This window comes from Mobula hypostoma, chromosome 9 (genome assembly GCF_963921235.1).
Source record: "Mobula hypostoma chromosome 9, sMobHyp1.1, whole genome shotgun sequence".
Classification (NCBI taxonomy): domain Eukaryota; kingdom Metazoa; phylum Chordata; class Chondrichthyes; order Myliobatiformes; family Myliobatidae; genus Mobula; species Mobula hypostoma.
In genome coordinates this window covers 142,374,915-142,397,182 of record NC_086105.1, presented here as the reverse complement: position 1 = coordinate 142,397,182, position 22,268 = coordinate 142,374,915, and the positions used below count along the sequence as shown (strand labels likewise).

The following is a 22,268-nucleotide window of genomic DNA, read 5'->3' as shown; positions in this document are numbered from 1 at the left end:
AAAACTCTGGCACTGTCTTTAGCCCCCCCCCAACTCCAATACTGACCAATTTGCCAACCTGAGCTGGTCCCATTTGGCCCGTATCCCTTTGAACCTTTTCTATCCATATACCAGTCTCAGTGTCTCTCAGTGTCTACCACTTAATCTAGCTACTGGCAGATCATTTCCTATATCCACCATTCTCTGTTTGGCGGGGAGGGAAACCTGCCCTTTAGTTCTCTTTTGTGTCGTGGTTAGCATAACAACCTGAGGGCGTTGGAGTTCAGCTTGGGTGTTATCTGTAAGAAAGTCTGTTCATTCTTCCATGTGCACGTGTTTCCTCCGGGTGTTCCAGTTTCCTCCCATGCTCTAAAGATGTACTGGTTAATAGGTTATTGTAAATTGGCCTGTGGTTAGGCTTGGATGAAATCAGTGGGTCGGTGGGCCAGAAGTGCTTGTTTCATGCTGTATCGTGAAATAAGCATAAATAAATCTATCCACTGCAGCTTTACACTCCCTTCCATGGGGAAAAAGACTGTCTGCTATGAGAAATTGGGAAAATGTGTATAAATTCAAAGCTCTATTTTAAAAAGATTTAAACATGTTATTTGAATTCACGAACATAATTAAGTAATTTGTACTTTAATGTTGGTTAGACATCCCCTTAATTGTTTTTGTGGTCCTAATTTTTAGACACTGGGTAGTAACGAACTGTCTGTTATTGTGCATGAGCTGCTAACCACAATAGAAGAGTTGTATGAACAAAAAGATTATCATGGTCCTCAGGAACGATTATTTGCACTGATTGAAAAGTGTTCCAATAAAAGGCCGGTAAGATTCTAAAGTTGCTACTATACTCTTGGTCAAATTATTTTTGTGGTGTATAATTAGCTAAAATGATCAGTTCTTTTAAGTGTTGTTAATGAAATCGTCATTGCACAGATGCAGCTATATTATAGTAGAGTAAGCTTATACAGTATAAAGTGTGGTTTGAAATGTATTGTGTAGGCATCTAGAGTAGATAGAGAAGTCAAATTGAAGAGGCATTGCTAACATTTGCACGTATCTATTCCTCTGCTATAATGCAAGGTATTGGTATGAATGTTTCTTACCAAAATAATTGATCACCCACCTACAGGAATGTTATCAATAAGATTGAAAGAATGCAGAGAAAATTTACAAAGATGTTGCTGGGTCTTGAGGACCTGAGTTATATGGAATGTTTGGGCAAGTTAGGACTTGATCAAATCTCCCCTCATTCTCCTATGCTCCAGGGAATAAAGGTCTACCAAATTGAGGGGTATAGATAAGAGTAGCTGTAAGCAAACTTTTTCCACCGAGGTTGGGTGAGACTAGAACTAGAGGTCATGGGTTAAAGGTGAAAGTTGAAATGTTTAAGGGACACAAGGCAGATCTTCGCTTGGTGGTTGTAGAATGAGCTGCCGGTGGGAAGTGGTGGATGTGGGTTCAAATGCAACATTTAAGAGAAGCTTGGGTGAGTACATAGGTGGGAGGTGTATGGAGGGCTATGGTCCATGTCAGTGGCACTAGGCATAATAACAGTTTGGTATGAACTAGGTGGGCTGCTCCTGTTTGTATGCTGTAATGCTCTATGACGATGCAGTAATTTACTTGTGATTTAAGGCTGGTAGATCTTCTGGTTAATTTTTATTCATTGTGTTTTGCCTTTAACATCTGAAGGAGATGTCAGTCCTTACACTAGTGTCATACCGGGCTCAGTCAGTTCATCCTGCCAAACACTGCTGGATTCAGAATCTGCAGAAACTAATGGAGAAGTTCTTCAAGTAAGAATCCACCTTCAGTTACTGTCTTGTTTCTTGTATTTTTATTGACATGCAAGTTTTGTGGGATTGTTTCTTTTTTTTTCCCTACCTGATTCTTCATCATCATGTGTTGTATGATGTGGATGATCATTGTCTACGTGACCATGATTATTCTTGGCTAATTTTTCTACAGAAATGGTTTGCCATTGCTGCCTTCTCTGCAGTGTCTTTATGGGTGGCGGGAGGGGGGGGTGACCCCAGCCGTTATCAATACACTTCTGAGATTGTCTGGCATCAGTGGCCACATAACAAGGGTATGATATGCAGCAGTTACTTGTATAACCATCTACCACTTCCATGGCTTCACATGACCCTGATCGGTGGGGGGGGGTGGGGGTAAGGGGTGCTATGCAGGTGCTGCACCTTGCCCAAATGTGACTTGCAGGCATGTGGAGGGAAGGAGATCCTTGTACCTCATTTGATTGAGAGATATCTCTACTCCACCACCCATCTTTCTGATTATCGCACCGTGAATTCTTATTTATTCTTGTAAATACTTGTGCATTCTGGTCTTAATAACTCATATCTATCTTCCAGGAATGAAAGTCGAAGCGCCATTCGCAAGAAAGCACTTCATGTCCTGCTATTTATTTTGAGCATTAATAGACAATTATATGAAGTGAGTGAAAAGACTTTTGGATACTTTCGAAGATTTGGCAGCCAGATTTTTATGTGGGAAAGTTTTAAGGCAGTTGCTATAGGGTATTTTTGCACACCTGAGCCTGGTTTTGGAAATCTAACACAACAAGTCGGAGGAACTCAACCAGTAATGGCAGCATCTGTGGAAAGGAATGAAGAGTCAACGTTCGGGCCAGACCCTTCATCAGGCCAGTCCTGATCGAGGGTCTCAGCCCAAAACATTGACTGTTTATTCTGCTTGACCTGACTTCCTCCAGCATTTTGTATGTTGCCAGAGATTTCCAAGCACCTGCAGAATCTCTTGTGTTTTGGAAATTAAGTTTTCAGGAGATCTGTTCTTGTTTGAAATTGCTTAAGTGTTCTGTTTTGCAAGTTCATGGTTCCAGTGCAGGTCAATGGGAGTAGACAGTTTAAATGGTTCAGCATGGACTAGATGGGTCAAAGGGCCTGTTTCTGTGACTGTGACTATAATGGGTTAAGAATTTGTATATCTCTGCGCTCTCCTATACCAGAGCAAGAACCCTGGGTGCAGATTGATAATTGTTCAAGTTCCCTCCATGTTTTAGGACTGATGCTCTGTGGATGTGTTGACTCCTGATATTCACTGTAATTCTTCAGCTGTCTGTGTGTCTGTTGCATTAATTAGTTAAAAGTGCCTTTGACATTAAAAGCTCCAGGTTAGTCATATTTGTTTGTTGTCATGAATGAACACGTTATGGACAGGTGCAATTAAAAACTTGCAGTGGTATCACAGGCACATAGAACCATGTAAGCAACATTCACAAGAAAAACTGAAATTAAGCATGCGTAAATTATACACAATTTTTACAAGGAAGTGCAGTTAGAACAAAAATGGAGTCCATTTTATTGTGCCAAGTGGTTGTAATGCTATTTAAACTGTGTGATTAGGGTTGTGTTTGTTTCAAGAACTGAATGGTAAAAGGGAGGTAGTTTTCTTGAATCTAGTGGTGTGGAACTTCAGGTTTCTGTACTCTTACCCCATGATAGCTGCGGAAAGATGGCATGGCCTGTTTTGTGGGGTATCTTTGATAGATGTTGACTTCTTGAAGCAGCAAATCCTGTATATATTACCAGAGGTAGAGAGGGATGTGCCTGTGAGGTATTGGATGAAATCAGTACTTTCTGCAATGTCTTGTGTTTCCTCTGCATTCAAATTGCTGTATCAGACTCAGATTCAGCTGCTTGGGATAACTCGAACAGTAGATCTGTAGTAGGTTGTTAGAGTTGAACCTCCTAAGAAAGTACATATGCTGACACGCTTATGATTGTATCTGTGTGCTGGGCCCAGGATGAATTATCCCGTATGTTAATGTTGTCAATCAAGTTGAGTCATTGGGTATATTTAAGGCAGCAGTCCTTGATTAGGGTGTCAAAGGTTACATGAAGGCAGGAGAATGGGGTTGAGAGAGATAATAAATCAGCCATGATAGAATGGCTGATGGTCTTATGGAATTTTGATTCTTTATTGGAACTTAGAAAAATAGAGGGCTATGGGTAACCCTAGGTAATTTCTCAGGTAAGGACATGTTCGGCACAGCTTTTTTCTATGTTTCTATGTTTTCTAATGTTTGTAACAAAAGAGAATTGTTTTGGTAAAAGTGCCTTTTAGTTAGTGAAAGGGTATTTGGAGGTTTTAATCAGTCATTTGAGTTTATAGTTAAGTGAATGAGTACATGAAAGGGTTGGTTGCAGCAGCGTCACAAGCACATAGCTAGAGGTGAGCTGCATTCACAGGAAAAACTGAAATTGAACATAAGACACACACACTGTGGAGCTGACTTAATGGGCCAAATGGCCTAATGCTGCTCCTATGTCTTACAGCCTTCCTGAAAACATACGGGTGATTATTTTTTGCTAACTTTAAAGCTTGTGTTCCTTTTATAGGAGGAGTTAATTGAAGCTGTGGTGATCCCTCAGCTGGGGCACATTGCAGAGGATAAGGACCATGTGGTACGGAGACTGGCTGCGCAACTGCTAGTAGACCTGGCAGTGGACTGTAACACTCCTCAGTTTAACAGCCTCTTGGACATTATCGAAAAGGTATCAGTTCTACAGACACTATACTGAGAGATAACATTTCAATAACGTTCTGTCAGTTGAATTATAACATTTAGTTTGTGACTGACTGCATTGACTATACTGACCATCTCAGTTCCTTCTGACAAATTTGAAATTGTTCCTGAATGTGTAAAATCTTGTATTAAGTGCCAATGTTGCACGGCAGTTAATTCTTACTTGAGTAACATAATCTTGTTTGATTTCACCCGTTTTCATATGGAACAAATTTATTTTTAGAGTGTAGTTACTTGAATTTTAAACAGAAGCAGAGTCTCATGATTTAGCTGCAAAAAAAAGAATATCTTTGAGTTGTATTTCAAAAACAGTTTGCATTTCATTATATTAAGATTACACATTAAAGGAGCTATATTTTTGCACACTCCAGAGCAGTGGCTCCCAAACTTTTTTGGGTTATCACCCCTTTGGCTCCCAGACCACATCCCCAGAGACCATTCCTTTCTGGCCATGACGTAAAAACTGTAAAGAATTTTGATTTATAATGCACAGTGAAAGGAAATAGGAACTGTAAATTCAAAGCACTGACAAATAATTTCAAATCTATTTAAAGCTACAAATAAAATTCTCCAATTACAGTAAAAACAATTTTCAAAAATCAATTTTAGAGCGTGCATTAGTAGTCCAACTATTCACTACTTTGTTGCTTTTTCGCCTTTCAATGAGATGGATGGACTTGGTGCAGTGATATCAGCTTCTCAACATCAGGTGGAATGTCAGTCTGAAGGAGTCTTAGATACTTGTGTTCAGTGATTTGTAGTCAGTTTCGTTGCTTTGAAAGAAGTTGGGCAACTGCGCTCCACTAAATATGATGTTAGGAAGACAACAAAGAACATTGTAGTTGGGAGCTGGATGCCCAAGGTTGCACATTGTATTGGACGGATAGTAAGGTAGGTAGAGAGGGAGGCATGGCTCTGCTGGTAAAGAATGGCATCAAATTATTAGAAAGATGTGATTATAGGATCTCTCCCTCTCCCAGTGTAGTGCCCTACTGCTTCAAAACATTCACCATTGTTCCTGTACCTGAAAAGGCTAAGGTAACATGTCTGAACGACTGGTGTACTGTCGCACTCACCTCAATAATAAGCAAAAGCTTTGAGAGGCTAGTCAAGGACTACATCTGCAGCATGCTACCACCCACACTGGACCCCCTACAATTCGCCTACCGACACAACTGATTGACAGATGACACAACCTACAGCTCTACACACCATCCTTGCACATCTGGAGAAGGATGCTTATGTGAGAATGCTGACAGTTCAGCATTCAACATCATAATTCCCTCCAGGCTCGACAAGAAGCTCAGAGACCTTGGCCTTCACCCTGCCTTGTGTAGCTGGATCCTGGATTTCCTGTCAGATCGCTGGCAGGTGGTAAGAGTGGGCTCCCTCACCTCTGACCCTCAACACAGGTGCCCCTCAAGGCTGTGTCCTAAGCCCCTTCCTTTACTCTCTGTATACCCATGACTGTGTCCAATCTGCTAATTAAATTTGCAGACGACAATACACTGATTGGCCTAATCTCAAATAATGAGGCAGCCTACAGAGAAGTCATCACCCTGACACGGAAAACAACCTCTCCCTCAATGTCACAAAAACAAAGGAGCTGGTTATGGACTACAGGAGGAATGGAGACAGGCTAGCCCCTATTGACATCAACGGATTTGGGGTTGAGAAAGTTAACAGCTTTAAGTTCCTCGGCATAAATATCACCGAGGATCTCACGTGATCTGTGCATGCTGGCTGTGTGGTGAAGAAGGCACAACAATGCCTCTTTCACCTCAAAGTTGAAGTTTGGTCTGGGCCCCCAAATCCTAAGGACTTTCTACAAGGAGCACAACTGAGTGCATCCTGACTGGCTTGTGTTGGGCACGTGGCCAAGTGGTTGAGGTGTTCGTCTAGTGATCTCAAGGTCGCTGGTTTGAGCCTCAGCTGTGGCAGCGTGTTTGTGTCCTTGAGCAAGGCACTTAATCACACATTGCTCTAGTCTGTGCGAGGAGTGGCACCCCACACAGACTTCCAGTCTGCGCCTTGTAAGGCATGAAAATGCCCGACGCAGGCCTCTCATGGTCTGAGTCGATGTTCCCTCCCTGACTGGCTGCATCACTGCCTGGTATGAGGATGTAAGAAATAAAGTCAATTCAGTTCAATGATGTTGAAGGGTAAAAGAACCCTGATGGCAGTTGTATACAGGCCTCCAAACAGTAGTTGGAATGTGGATTACAGATTACAACGGAAATAGAAAAGGCATGTCAGAAGGGCAATGCTATGATTGTCATAGGGAATTTCAACATGCAGGAAGATTGGGGAAATTCAGGTTGGTAATGGATCTCGAGAGTGAATTTGTTGAATGCCTCCATGATGGCTTTTTAGAGCTGTTTGTCGTTGACCCTACTTGGGGATCAGATATATTGGATTGGGTGTTATGTAATGATCCAGAGGTGATTAGGAAGCTTAAGGTAAAGGAACCCTTAGGAGACAGACAGCATAATATGATTCAGTTCAGCAAAATTTAATAGGGAAGAAGTAAAGTCTGAAGTAGCAGTATTTCAGTGGCATAAAGGAAATTGCAGTGGTATGAGAGAGGAGATGACCAAAGTAAATTGGAAGGAGAATGCTGGCCGGGATGTCAGCAGAACAGCAATGGCAAAAGTTTCTGTGGAAAGATGAGGAAGGTGCAGGATAGATGTATTCCAATACAAGGAAATAATCAAATGACAGAATAGTACAACCATAACTGACAAGGGAAGTCAAACCTAATTCAAAAGCAAAAGAGAGGGCATACAACAAAGCAAAAATTATTGGGAAGATAGAGGATTGGGAAGCTTTTAAAAACCTACAGAAAGCAACTAAAAGAATGATTAGAAGGGAAAAGATGAAATATGAAAGCAAACAATATCAAGGTGAATAGAAAAAGCTTTTTTCAAGTATATATATTTTTTAAAAAAGAGATGAGAGTAGATATGGGGCCAGAGCAATGATAACGGGACAAGGAGATTATGGATGAACTAAATGAGTCTTTTGTGAAAGACTGGCAGTGTGTCAGGTGTTGAAGGGTGTGAGGAAAGAGGAGAAGTGTGTGCAGTTACTATTATAAGGGAAAAGGTGCTCAAAAAGCTGAAAAAACCTAAGAGTACATAAGTCATCCAGACCAGATGAACTGCCCCCTGGCATTCTGAAAGAGGTAGCAGTAGAGATTGTGGAGATATTAGTAATGACCTTGCAAGAATCATTGGACTCTGGCATGGTTCTGCGGGACTGGAAAACTGCAAGTGTCATGCCACTCTTTAAGAAAGGAGAAAGGCAGCAGAAAGGAAATTATAGACCAGTTATCCTGACCTCAGTGGTTGGGAAGATGTTGGAGTCGATTGTTAAGGATGAGGTTATGGAGTACTTGGTGACACAGGACTACATGGGACAAATTCAGCATGGTTTTGTTAAAGGAAAATATTCCCTGATGATCCTGTTGGTATTCTTCGAGGAGATTGTAAATAGGATAGATAAAGGAGATGCAATGGATGTTGTACATTTGGACTTCCAGAAGGCCTTTGACAAGGTGCCACAAATAAGGCTGCTTACCAAATTAAGAGCCCATGATGTTACAGGAAAGTTACTACCATGGTTAGAGCATTGGCTGACTGGTAGGAGGCAGCGTGTGGGAATAAAAGGATCCTTGTCTGGTTGGCTGCCAGTGACGAGTGGTGTTCTACAGGGGTCGGTGTTGGGACCACTTCCTTTTATGCGTATATAAATGACTTGGATGATGGAATAGATGTCTTTGTTGCCACGTTTGCAGATGATATGAAGATTGGTGGAGGGGCAGGTAATGTTGAGGAAACGGGTAGGCTGCAGAAGGACTTAGACAGATTAGGAGAATGGGCAAGAAAATGGCAAATGAAACACTATGTTGGAAAATGCATGGTGGTGCATTTTGATCGTAGAAATAAACGTGCAGACTATTTTCTAAACGGGAAGAAAATCCAAAAAAGAGATGCAAAGATTCATGTGAGTCTTGTGCAAAAAAACCCTAAAGGTTAACTTGCAGGCTCAGTCAGTGGTGAGGAAGGCAAATGGAATATTAGCGTTCATTTCAAGAGGTCTAGAGTATAAAAGCAAGGATGTGATACTGAGCCTTTATGAGGCACTCGTGAGGCCTCACCTTGAGTGTTGTGAACAGTTTTGGGCTCCTCAGCTGAAAAAAAGATGTGCTGGCATTGGAGAGGGTTCAGAGGAGGTTCACAAGGATGATTCTGGGAATAAAAGGGTTATCATATAAGGAGTGCTTGATGGCTCTGGGCTGTAGTCACTGGAATTTTGAGGATGGTGGCGGGGGGGAATCCCATTGAAACCTTTTGAATGTTGAAAGGCCTAGACAGAGTGTATGTGGAAAGGATGTTTCTCATGGTGGCGGAGACCAGGACAAGAGGCTCAGCTTCAGGATAGAGTGGCATCCGTTGAAAGCAGATGCGGAAAAATTTCTTTAGCTAGATGGTGGTGAAGTTATTATCACAGGCAGCTGTGGAGACCTAGTCATTGGGTGTATTTAAAACAGATTAATCGGTTATTGATTGGCCACAGCATCAAAGATTATGGAGAGAAGGTTGGGGAGAGGGGCTGAGGAGCAGGAAAATGGATCAGTCATGTTTGAATGATGGAGCAGATTCGATGGGCCAGGTGGCCTAAATCTGTTCCTATGTCTTGTGGTTTGTTCTTGATCCTTTTTCACAGTGCAGGACAGCATTCAGAGATTCCCTTCCGCAACCAAAAGTCTTTGATTTTTCTGAACCTCTGTGTCAGCTCAGTCATTTTGTAGTGAGATCAGTTCTTACTCCATTCTCCTTGTTAATTCATACCAAGTGTTCAGGAATGGATTTATTACTCAATCTAGAATTTGGGTGGAGAGAAGACCCTGAAATCTGTCTGTCATATCTTTATGTAGCTCACCCAGATGGATGCAGTATACTTGAGATCATCTGGTATTCTTTTTCACTTCCAGCTCGGGCTTGGAAATTGGCAAAGGTTGTGACAGCCAATGTTGCACTTGGGCAACTTCAGTTAACTCGGGCAGAAATTTGGAGATAATTGACTTGACTTTGAGATTCACATCATTTCCTTGCAACTGAAATGATTTCACTAAACAGTGCAAATAATTCTGATAAATATGCAATGTCATGCCTCATTCTTGAGTTGATTACTGAATGAAGCTTTTGATTTTTCAAAGAATTTTACCACTTCAATTATAGTGATTATATTACTTAATACAAATAATATTACTTGTAAGATAACAAGTGTATTATTATTAACTGAGGATCAAATGCTTATAATGAGCCATTCATTTCTTAAATTATGTCTGTAATCTCTCAGCTGCTCCCCTTGCAACTGAGCATCCCACCACACTGCCACTTTATCTTTATTGCCCCCTCAGAAACTCCCACTGGTCCCAGGGGGTTGATACTGCCCGCTTTGGGGAGAACTGCTCTAGAATTTGATCACTTGCTTTGCAATATGTCAAACACTTCGTTAACAATATTTCACTATTAAAGTTCTTTGTACAATATTCATACTGTGTATCTGTAGTTGGTCGCTAGCTTTCTTTAGAATATTGAATATTTACATGGCTGTGGTTTGTCTATGGATAGTAATAAAATGTTTTTTGTTTAAGATTATTAATCGGCCACTCATCGATCCATCTGTGGAAACAGCGGAAAGCAGTTTTTCACACGATTCTATGCTGGAGGATGTGAAGACTGCTGTTTTGGGTCTTCTAGTAATTCTGCAGGTTGAATTAAGATCTTGTGCTTTAATTCTATTTCAGCATGTTTTTAAGAATGTTGGGCTTAAAATCAGCCCTATTTTAAAAAAAAAATGAGCAAAACTACTGTTTCAGATAATTTTGACACCTTTATGATCTAAGTATTTATTATTAAAGTAGATACAATATCCAGTATGTCACCACATATTTTAATTTATTTCATGAACAAGCCCTTTCAGCCCAGTGAACCATGTCACCCAGCAGCCCATCTATTTAACCCTAGCCTAATCACAGGACAATTTACAATAACTAATTCATCTACTAATCTGAACACCTTTGGACTGTGGGAGGAAACTGGGGCACCCGGAGGAAACCACGTGCTCATGGGAAGAACATACAAACTTTTTCAGAGGATGCTGGAATTGAACTCTGTACTCTGCCCTGAGCTGTAGTAGTGTCGTGCAAACCACTATGTTAACATGGCGCCCATATACTTGCAGGCATTTATAGGAAAATAAATGCTGTAGAACTTATGAAAAGCTATATATAAAACAGACAATCCAATAGAAGATATTATTTTTGATTGTTGCTTGAGCATGCAAAATATGAGCAGGAGAGGGCCATGAAAGGGAAAGTGTATTCATCTCCTGGCTGCTCTGCTATTCACGGCCAGGCTGAAATGGCCATAACTTTGTTTAAACTTCTAGAGTGATTAAGTTCTGGTCAGGTTATCAGTTGGAGCTCTGTCACATCTGACTTGTCCACCTATATCGGCTGTAAAGTGAATAACTCAGACATTTGTGTTCCCACGTCACTGTACTTCATAATTCATGCAAAACTATTGCCCTTTCCCCTTCCAGACCAAATTGTACTGTTTGCCCGCCAGCCATGCACGTCGAGTCTATGAACTTCTGATAAGCCACATACGGTCACATTACCAGCAGATGTACACATCTGCTATCGCCAGCAGTATTCGCCTACAGGTGGGTAAATTCTGAATTCAATATGCAAGAACTGTGCAACAATCTTAAATATATTGGAGCCATCCTTCTTCAGATAAATATTTTTTTCTTTGATAATAGTCATTTGTAAGGCCAGCTTTCTCCTTAAACTTGTGTTGGATTAGGGTGTAGAATTGTTATATGTATTTTTCTCATAGTTCATACTTTCCTGTTCTTCTATTTTTATGTAATACCTATGTATGTAATTGTTCAGTGAGCTTTCCACTAATTGTTGTACTTTTCTAGGTTAGCTTTTTCTATAGCAAATGTCACGCTACTTGCTTCTGGCTGTTTTATAGGTTAATTGTTATCACTGGAATGTTGTTAACTTTTCAGTCTGAGCTAGAAGATGACCACAACTTCTTATTTTTCTTTGTTTTGCTCTTGTAAGACTTAATGGCCATAAGCGACGTTTTATGCCTCATTTTGACTTTGGATCGTAAAATCACCAGGATCCAACACTTGTTCAGAGACCCTAAACTGAAGACGTGTCCTATGACTTATAATTGAGTGTTAGAGGAACACCTTAATGATTTAAAAAGAAAGTTTTACAGCTTCCATTTAAGGAACCAAAATGTCCATGAGAAAGTTTAAGCAGCTGGCAATTCTGTGAACATGTGCATCATTTAATGAGGAATTGTGCACTTAACTGTGTAATTTGAGATATTTATAATTAATTCCTGGGATGTTCGGCTATGGTCATAGCTATACAGCACTCTTTGGTCCAACTAGTCCAGACTGATCACATGCACCCAGCTGATTAATTTTTTTTTTGACCCCTGCATTGGCTCATAACCCTCCAAACCCCACTCCTCCGTGTACCTATTTAAATTGTTCTTAAATTATACCATTGTACCTGTCTCAACCACTTCCTCAGGGAGCTTGTTCCATATACTCCCTATCCTCTCTGTGGGGGAAAAAGTTGCCCCCCCAGGTCCCTATTAAATCTTTATCCTTCTCACTGAAATTGCTGCCTCTGAGTTTTGGACTTTTCTGCATGAGGGAAAAGATTGTTACTATCCACCTTATCTCTTTCTCATTATTTTTAAACACCTCTATAAAATTGCCCTTTGTTCTCCCACATTCTCGGGGATAAAGACTTAGCCTGGCTAGGTCTCCCGGTGACTCGTGCCCTCCAATTGTGGCAACATCCTCAAATCTTTTTGCACTATTGCCAGTTTAACTATGTCTTTCATATAAGTTTGAAAACTTTACATGGTATTCTAAGTGCATCCTCATTATTGACTTGTGCAACTGCAGCATAATTTTATTCTTATTTAGAGACACAGGGCAGAACAGGCCCTTCCGGCCCAACGAACTACACTGCTCACCAACCCACCTATTTAACCCTGGCTTAATCACAGCATAGTTTACACTGACCAGTTTACCTACTAACTGATACATCTTTGGAATTTGGGAGGAGACCAGAGGAAACACACTCACTGAAGAATGTACAGATATCTTGCTGTGGATGCCAGAATACAACTCTGAGCCCCATTGCCTGGAGCTGTAATGACGTTGCACTAACTGCTGTGCTACTGTGGTGCCCTTCTCTCCCCTAACTCAATGCCCTGACTTTCTTCAAAACCCTGTCGATGTGTAATGCTGCTTTCAATGAACTATACACTTGTACTCCTGAATGCTTTTGTTCCATTGCACACCTTAGTGTCTTAACATGCACATTGTGTCCTTTGCTGGTATGACTTTTCAAAATACATCATCTCACATTTGTGTTGAAATCCATTTGCTACTCCTTGGTCCATTTCCCTATCTGATCAAAATCTCCCTGTAATCTATGAAAATATTCACCACCAACAGCACTTAATTTCCTTAACTATATGATTAATTCACGATTTTGTCATGCCTTCTGAAATAATGGTGCATTATATACATATTAAGTTCTAAAAGCGAGTGGTGTGTTTTGTAGAGCATTTTGTTTCTAATTTGAAGTCTATAGTAAATCAGCCATGATCCAGTGGCAGAGCAGAATCCAGGGGCTGAATGCCCTGATTCTACTCTGATGTCTTGTGGTCTTATTTTGCTAACTAACATCTTTTCTCTCTGTCTGCAGGTATTTAATTTTTTTCTGCAGCTTCGAGCAGACTCTCTCTTTCGCATTGGAGTGCCAAACAAGGACATGATAGTGAGGTTCAGCCCCTATTGTCTCTGTGGAAGCAGGTAAACTGTTGAGTTTTCACTTTATCCTCCAGTCAAAGGGCAGCACAATGGTTAACACTAGGCTTTACAGAATTGATGACCTGGGTTCAATTCCTGTCACTGCCTGTACAGTGTTCATATGTTCTCCCCGTGACCGCTCCAGTTTCCTCCCATAGTCCAAAGACGCACTGGTTGGTAGGTGATTGGTCATTGTATATTATCACATAATTAAGCTAGGTTTAAATCAGGGATTTGCTGGGCAGCGTGATGCAAAAGGCTCGAGCTGTATCTCAATAAATGAAATAAATAAATGCAACAGTACAGATGTCAAAATATATGGTAGATCATTCATTCACCCCTTATCTCTTATGCCATTCAGTTTGATAATGTTTGCTGCTGCTTTTATTTTTTAAAAATAATCTTCAACCTACACTCTGTCATTGAATACAGTTGTGCCATTAGTGAGAAGGTCCCAGATTTCCCAATGAGGATTTTCTTGTGTAGGTGATGAGGAGCTCATTGAAGTGACTGAAGTGGTGTTGGGTCGGGCTCTCAAAAGGGAGTTGGATAGAAACTGGACAGAACAATAACCTGCAGGGATGTGGGCAAAGAAATTTATTTAGACATACAGGACGATAACAGACCCTATGAATCCTTGTCACCCAATTGCACCCATTTAATCAATTAACTCATCTGTGCAACATTGGAACGTGGAAGGAAACTGAACCACCTGGAGAAATCTCGAAGAAAGAAAAGATTAGCTCTGTTTGTCACATGCATGGAAATGAACAGTGAAATGTGTCATTTGTGTCAAATCAGATCAGCGAGACCATGCTAGGCAGCCTGCAAGTGTAGCCGCTGTTCAGCCCCCAATATATGGACACAAATCACTAATCCTAACCTTGCATCTTGGGAAAGTGGGAGGAAGTTGGAGCACCAGGAAGAAACCCTCTCAGTCACACTGGGAATGTCCAAACTCCTTGCAGACAGAGGCAGGATCAAAGTCCGATCCTACAGGTGGCGCTGTAAAACTTTGCACTAACTGCTATGCTACTTTCCTGCCTGAATTGTTCAATAGGATTGGTGTAGACTCAATAGACCTGTGTAGCTCTGCTGCTAATTCTGTTTGAAATACTAGTTTTACTACACAGGGTAAACTTTGGCTGAGATGGGCACATAGCATTGTTAAATTGCTACACTCAGTTTTGGTTTTAATTCCTTCCACTGTCTAAGAAGTCTGCACGTTCCCCCCTTGACCACATGGGTTTTCTCCGGGTGCTCTAGTTTCCTCCCATGTTCCAAATACATGGCTTCGTAGATTAATTAGTTGCATAGGTGTAATTGGGCAGCATAGACTTGGGCTGGAAGGCTGTGCTGCATCTCTTTAAAATAAATAAATAACACCTTTGATTTAAACTTTGCTCATTGGATGTGAAACAAGGCTTGACTAGAAAATGAAAACAAGAATGTAATGTTGAGGCTTTATAAACCATATGTCATACCACACTTGAAGTATTGCCAACAGTTTTGGGCAGCTTATCTAAGAAAAGATGTGTTGGCAGTGGAGAAGGTCTAGAGGAAGTTCACGAAAATGATCCCAAGGATGAAGGGTTAATGTATGAGAAGTGTTTGGCTCTGAGCCTGGACTCGCTGGAGTTTAGAAAATTGAAGGGGGGGTGGGGGAGAATTGCATTGAAACCCATCGATTATTGAAAGGCCGAGAAAGAGTGAATGTGAAGAGGATGCTTCTAATAGTGGGGGAGTCTGGGACTAGAGGGGGCATCCTCAGAATACAAAAACATCCCTTGAGAACAGAGATGAGGAATTTCTTTAGCTGTAGGGTGGTGAATCTGGTGAAGATGGCATGCAGCTCTGTATTAAATTTTCCCATCTCATCACTTAACAGGATGGTCAATACACTAAACTTCAAAAAAGATGAAAAATTGTCCATTATCCTCCTGCTGAAACAACTACAATTACAAGGATTTGATTTAGACGCGGAAGGTATTTCTGGATGGAAAAATCAGTTTTACCTTAAAAAGAGGGTAAAACAGGTGTTTCAGGGTAATGAAATGATGTTCACCCTTGAGAGCCATACCAATATTTTGGTAGCTTCTAAAATTTAAATTACGAGCCACTTGAATTATAAGATCAAGGTATAGGAGCAGAATTAGGCTATTTGGCCCATTAAGTCTGCTCTGCCATTACATCATGGATGATCCAATTTCCCCTTGGCCACAATCTTCAGCCTTCTCCCCATATCACGTCATACCCTGACCAATCAAGATTATCAACCTCTGTCTTAAATATATAATAGTCTTGTGTGTGTGTGTGTGTGTGTGTGTGTGTACACACACACACACAGACACACACACAGACACACACACAGACACACACACACACACACACACACACACACACACACACACACACACACACACACACACACACACACACACACACACACACGTTGAATGTGGACTCCAGGAAGAGTAAGATGAGGGAAGACGAACCAGCCCTCTTAGAGGGATCAGAAGTGGAGAAAGTGAGCAATTTCAAATTCCTGGGTGTTGAGATTTCTGAAGACCTAACCTGATCCCAACATAACAATGCAGCTAAAGAAGGCAAGACAGCGGCTATATTTCGTTAGGAATTGAAGAGATTTGGTTTGTCAACTAAAACACAAACTTCTATAGATGTACCATGGAGAGCATTCTGACAGGCTACATCACTGTCTGGTATGGGGGTTGGGGGCTACTGCACAGGACTGAAAGACACCTTCAAGGAGCAGTGCCTCAGAAAGTCAGTGATAATAACCTGATTTCGATTCTCATTCTAAAGATGTCCTCCATAGTTGCCTGTGGCAAAGAATTCCACAGATTCAGTACTCCCTGGCTAAAGAAATTCCTTTTCGTGTCCATTCTAAAAGGACGCTCCTCTATTCTGAGTCTGTGATCTTTGGACTCCACCATAGGAAACATCCTCTCCACGTCCACTCTATCAAGGCCTTTCACCATTTTGATAGGTTTCAATGGGATCACTCCTCATTCTTCTGAATACCTGTGAATATAGGCCCAGAGGCATCAAACACTCTTCATACGACAAACCATTCAATCCTGCAATCACGTTTGTGAACTTCCTTTAAATCCGAACCTCCTTTAAATCCTCTCCAGTTTCAGTACATTCTTCCCAAGATAAGGGATCCAAACTGCTCACAATTCCACAAGTGAGGCCTCACTAGTGCTTTAAAATTTCAACATTGCATCCTTGCTTTTGTATTCTAATCCTCTTGAATTGGATGCTAAAATTGCATTTGCCTTCCTCACCACAGATTCAATCTGCAAATTAACCTTTAGGGAATCTTGCTCAAGGATTTCCAAGTCCCTATGCACCTCCAGATTTTTGTAGTTTTCTCTCCATTTAGAAAATAGTAAACCCTTTAATTTGTTCTACCAAAGTGCACGACCATACACTTCCTGACCCTATATTGTATCTGCCATATCTTTGCCCGTTCTCCCAATCCAAGTCCCTCTGTAGTGCCTCTACTTCCTCAAAACTACCTGCCCCTCCGCTTATCTTCATACCATCTGCAGACTTTGCAACAAAGCCATCAGTTCAATCATCCAAATCATGACATAATGTGCAAGAATCGTCCCAACATAGACCACTGTGGAACACTGGAAGCCAACCAGAAAAGGCTCCCTTTATTCCCACTCTTTGCCTTCTGCCAATCAGCCACTACTTTATCCATGCTAGAATTTTTCTTATAATGCATTGGGCTTGTAGTTTGGATTTTCAAAAGGCCTTTGACAAGCTCAAGTACACAACATCAGCCAATTCTCCTTTGTCTATCCTGCTTGTTACTTAATCAAAGAATTCCAACAGATTTGTCAGTCAAATCCCTTAAGGAAACCATGCTGATTACAACCTATTTTATCATGTGCCTCCAAGTATCCTGAGACCACGTCCTTGATGATCAACTCTAACATCTTCTCAACCACTGAGGTCAGACTAACTGGTCTATAGTTTTCTTTCTTCTACCTCCCTCCCTTCTTGAAGTGTGGAGTGACATTTTTAATTTTCCAGTCTTCTGGAAGCATTCCAGAATCTTGTGATTCTTGAAAGATCATTACTAATGCCTCCATGAACTCTCCAGCCACTTCTTTCAGAACGCTGGGGTGTACACCCTCTGGTCCAGGTGACTTATCTACAGAGGTGCTGGAAATTTTGCGAACCCTGTAGAATTTTCTCTTTCCGTATAAATATTACCTAAAATGTGATCAGATCTTCACATGTCCTAAAACTAGATAAAGAGAACCTAGTTAAAGATAAATATTGGCAGTTTTCTTTTTGCTGTTTTTCTAAGTTTTATTTTGATGCACCTGACAAACCTCCTTGCACTAAAGTGTTAAGCATCTCCAGCCAATTTTATCTTTGGTCATAACCCAAGTATCATAACAGGTTCTTGATTACTAAGGCCATCAAAGTTTATGGGGATAAGGCAAGAAAATGGGGTTGCGAGTGATAATAAGTCAGCTGTGATAGAATGGTAGAGCAGTCTCTAGAAGCCGAGTGGCCTAATTCTACTGTTATGTTTTATGGCCTTATGAAACATGGCACTTCAAGCTGACCAGTCTTTAGTATTTGGAATGTACAAAGTGTACATTTTTTAAAAAAAATGCCATCTTTTCATTTATTGTATTTTGTTTCAGTGATTCTGAGAAGAAAGGACAAGGTACAGTTTCTCCTCCAGCGGGAAGTCCTGCCACAGCTCAGAGTACCAGTATTAGGCTGGGTCATTTGCCTTTTTCACTTGCCTTTAATGCAGTTCTCCAGTGTCTTGAGCATGTAAGTATTCATATTCGGTTTCATTACTGAGTCACAGCTCAGATTTAGTTCATTTAATTTTTGGATTTTTTTTAGGTTTAAGGATGGTTTCAGAGCAGAGAGGAGTTAGTCAAATGACAAGACCTCCTTTTCCTTTTACATTGGTGTGATCAAAGGCTTGCCCTGCACTGGACATTGACTCCCTCAGTCCACAAACATCCATGCAGCTCTTGCAATGCGGTGCTGAGATTACTGGTGTTTTGTAGACTGAGGCTGGAGCTTCTAGTCAGCAGTTCGCTATCACCAAGTGGAGGCATTGTCTCCAGTGTGCCTAAAATGGTGAAGTGTTTATACTGTCATATTTAGACTGCTGCAGTCCGCCACACTTCAGACTTCCTCTATGCTCTTTACCTTGTCCCAGTGCATCATTCATTGAACTCACTCCTTTTTCCCTGTTCCAGCATTGGTAAATGTTCTGAGCAGTTTAAGTCCTTTTGGAGAGCATAGCAACCCAACCAAAGTCCAACAAGACTAGACTATCTCTGTCTATGCAACGCACACAAAATGCTGGAGGAACTTAGCAGGCCAGGCAGCATCTGTACCTGTGGAAAAGAGTACAGTCGACATTTCAGGCTGAGACCCTTCAGCAGAATGGCCCAAAACATCAACTGTAATCTTTTTCCATAGATGCTGCCTGGCCTCCTGAGTTTTCCCAGATTTTGTGTTTTGCTTGGATTTCCATTATCTGCAGATTTTCTGTAATTTGTCTACGTATGGCTATCTACATGTTCTAATAAAACAGTTGGGAGGGCGTCACTTTGTTTACATCTTTCTCTCTGCTTTTCTCTCTCTCCCCCCCCCCACCCACCACTTTGTGTTTTCCACAGGGATCGCTCCCCACGTGACTCCTTTGTCCGTTCATCCTTCCCCACTGATCTCCCTCCTGGGACTTATACTTGCAAGAAGAACAAGTGCTACACCTGCCCCCACACCACCTCCCTCACTACCATTCAGGGCCTCAAACAGTCCTTCCACATGAGGTGACACTTCACCTGTGAGTCTGTTGGGTTTGTATACCGGTGTGGCCTTCTGTATATCAGTGCGACAAGGCATAGGTTGAGAGTCTGCTTCACTGAGCTCCTATGCTCCGTCCACTTGGAAAAGCAGAGTCTCCCAGTGACTACCCATTTTAATTCTACTTCCCATTTCCATTCTGACATGTCAGTCCATGGATGACCACTCCCACTATTTTGATGAGGCAACACTCTGGTTAGAGGAGCAACACCTTGTATTCTGTCTGGGTAGCCTCCAACTTGAAGGCATGAACATAGAACTTCTGGTAAAGACCCCCCTCACCATTTCCCATCCCCTTTTCCCTCTGTCATCTTATCTCCTTGCACACCCATTGCCTTCCTCTGGTGCTCCACCCCCCTTTTCTTTCTTCCATAACCTTCTATCTGCACCTATCAGACTCCTCCCTTCTCCAGCCCTGTATCTTTTTCACCAATCAACTTCGCAGCTCTCTACTTCATCTCTCCCTCTTCAGGTTTCACCTATCACCTTGTGTTTCTCTCTCCCCTCCCCTCCGCTCTTAAATCTACTCCTCAGCTTTCTTTTCTCTAGTCCTGCTGAAGATTTTTGGCCCAAAATGTCAACTGTACTCTTTTCCATAGTTGCTGCCTGACCTGCTGAGTTCCTCTAGCATTTTGTGTGTATTGCTTGGATTTCCAGCATCTGCAGATTTTCTTTTGTCTGTGCTGGTTCAGTTTCAAATGATTTATCATGCGTGCATTAAAACATAGAGTGAAAGGTGTCATTTGCTTTTAACAACCAACACACCCAAGGATGTACTGGGGGCAGCCTGGAAGTGTCACCATGCATTCCAGCACCAACATAGCATGCCTGCAATCCTCAGCAGGGCAACACAAGCAGAAGCAGCAACAAAGCAAAACACACGTGCACACGCTGCCTCCGGGCCTGTAATCTTTGGCCCTGGATTCTCAAATTCCTGTTTAGTCCTTAGCAGGCCAGGCTGATCTGTTGTATAACCGCATATGAGTCCATCTTTGAGATTTATTATGTTTACGATTATAGTTGGATTCATGTTGGCTGTGGACAGGTTTTACTTTTATTAAAAGTAGTTCCATCTAGAAACTCGTCCCATATTGTCTGGGACTAGTTGCCAATAGGCCACTCACTTGCTTTCTTAACTAGTTAACGCTCCCCCTTCCCAAGCACCTGCTATTGATCAGATTCCCTTCAGATTGCGCAGGAAGAATAGGATCCACACCACCAGGTTCAAAATCTACTTCCCTTCAACCACTTGTACAAGTACTTGAATCAACTTGCACAACCTTGATCACTATCTTGATATAAGAGCACAATGTTCACTGCATTTCAGTTAACTTTGATTTCTTTTATTCGAATTGTTTTCCTCCTTGTAAAGAGAAAAAAGTATGATTTTGTTTTCCTTTTGAATGTTGTGTGTCTGATGCTATGTCCCTGTGATGCCGCTGGAAGTAAATTTTTCATTGTACCTATGTGTGTGACAATCCACTAGGCTGTCCATCATAGTTCCCACCTTCCAAGTCATGATCTCTTCTCGCTGCTGCCATCAGGAAGGAGGTACAGGAGCCTTTGGTCCCACGCTCTAGTTTCAGAAACAGTTACTACCTTCAACCATCAGCCTCCTGAACCACCCCAACTCTTGAAATGATTCCACAACCCATGGGCTCATTTTCAAAGACTCTACTTGCATATGTATGCACAGATGTATGGGGGGGGGGCAGGAACTTACTTGCAGCAATATCACAGGAGCGTAGCACCAGGTTCACAAGAAAAACAAATTATACAAAACAATAGACTCTACTTTGCTTTTGACTTTGAGTATGTGAATCCACTAGGCTCTCATAGTAATACTGTGCTATATTCAATCAATACTAGTTTTCCTTGTACTTGTACACCATGTTCAAGGAATATAAGTTTCCGTCATGAAGAAACTACTCTCTAATAAAGTATCTTTATAATAATGTTGAACCTCTACTAAAGTCTCTTGAAGTTGGTGAAGCTGCCATCTAATGAGTTTTAGTGCAATGTTTCCTTGAGGTTGTTGGACAAAGCAAATCAAATAGTTGGATGATTGAAATGCATGTATGTCAATATGTCTGTGAACAGTAATACTTCTCCCCCATTCATTATGCACTTTTTTCTCTCCCTGTAAAGGAGACGGACTGGACCGTGCTGAAACTAGTGTTAGATAAGCTACCAGAATTGCTGAGGTACAAGGGACTGATACTGACCTCTCCTTGCAGCATGGATCAGCTCTGCTCTGCTCTCTGTACCATGGTAATGTTTCAGTAGAAACTTATCTAAGTAATACTAATATATCTTTCATCCTTAAAAAAAAAAAAAAAATTTTGCCTGGGATTCCACAAGTGTCCATAGTCCTCTTGTAATTATGCCCAGTATACACAGCAGTGTGAATGGTAGATAGCAGCATCTTAGTGGCTTTTGATTTAGAAAGGAGGGTGTATTAATGACAGCTCTTTCCTGCAGGGGTCTTTGGTTTGTAAATGAGAAGCCCTGCATCAGGGTCCAAAACATCGATAGTTTCTTTCCTCCTGCAGATGCTGCTTGATCCTCTGAGTTCTTGTAGCAGATTGTTTGTTGGTTAAATTATGGGAATGGTAATCTAGAGCAGTGGTTCTCAACCTTTTTCTGCTCGTGGCCCACTATGACTTCACTTGCCTCTGTGGACTGCACCCACCATAATCTCTCTTTAGCAACTATTCTCCATTAGTTGCTAAATATTTTTGCCAACTGTACTAATTATTGTAATATCCAGTCAATATTTGTTTTAACTGGTTGGGTATTATTAAATGTTAAATATAATGTTATGGGAGTATATGAAAAATAAAACCATTTCAAAGCTCTGAATAGGAAACTTGTAATATTCTTCCAACCAGCAATGGAAAAA

The 22,268-nt window shown here is 41.3% G+C and overlaps 1 protein-coding gene across 5 annotated transcripts in view; it reads left to right on the top strand.

Moving 5' to 3' along the window:
- tsc2 (TSC complex subunit 2) overlaps positions 1-22,268 on the top strand; it is a 134,043-nt gene that overhangs the window by 31,924 nt on the left and 79,851 nt on the right. For all 5 annotated transcript variants that reach the window (XM_063059340.1, XM_063059339.1, XM_063059337.1 and 2 more), the window contains exons 12-20: positions 673-810; positions 1,681-1,784; positions 2,361-2,442; positions 4,368-4,523; positions 10,218-10,334; positions 11,168-11,290; positions 13,380-13,486; positions 18,178-18,313; positions 21,515-21,637. In XM_063059340.1, the coding sequence (XP_062915410.1) occupies positions 673-810; positions 1,681-1,784; positions 2,361-2,442; positions 4,368-4,523; positions 10,218-10,334; positions 11,168-11,290; positions 13,380-13,486; positions 18,178-18,313; positions 21,515-21,637 (1,086 nt within the window). The remainder of the gene's footprint in view (positions 1-672; positions 811-1,680; positions 1,785-2,360; positions 2,443-4,367; positions 4,524-10,217; positions 10,335-11,167; positions 11,291-13,379; positions 13,487-18,177; positions 18,314-21,514; positions 21,638-22,268) is intronic.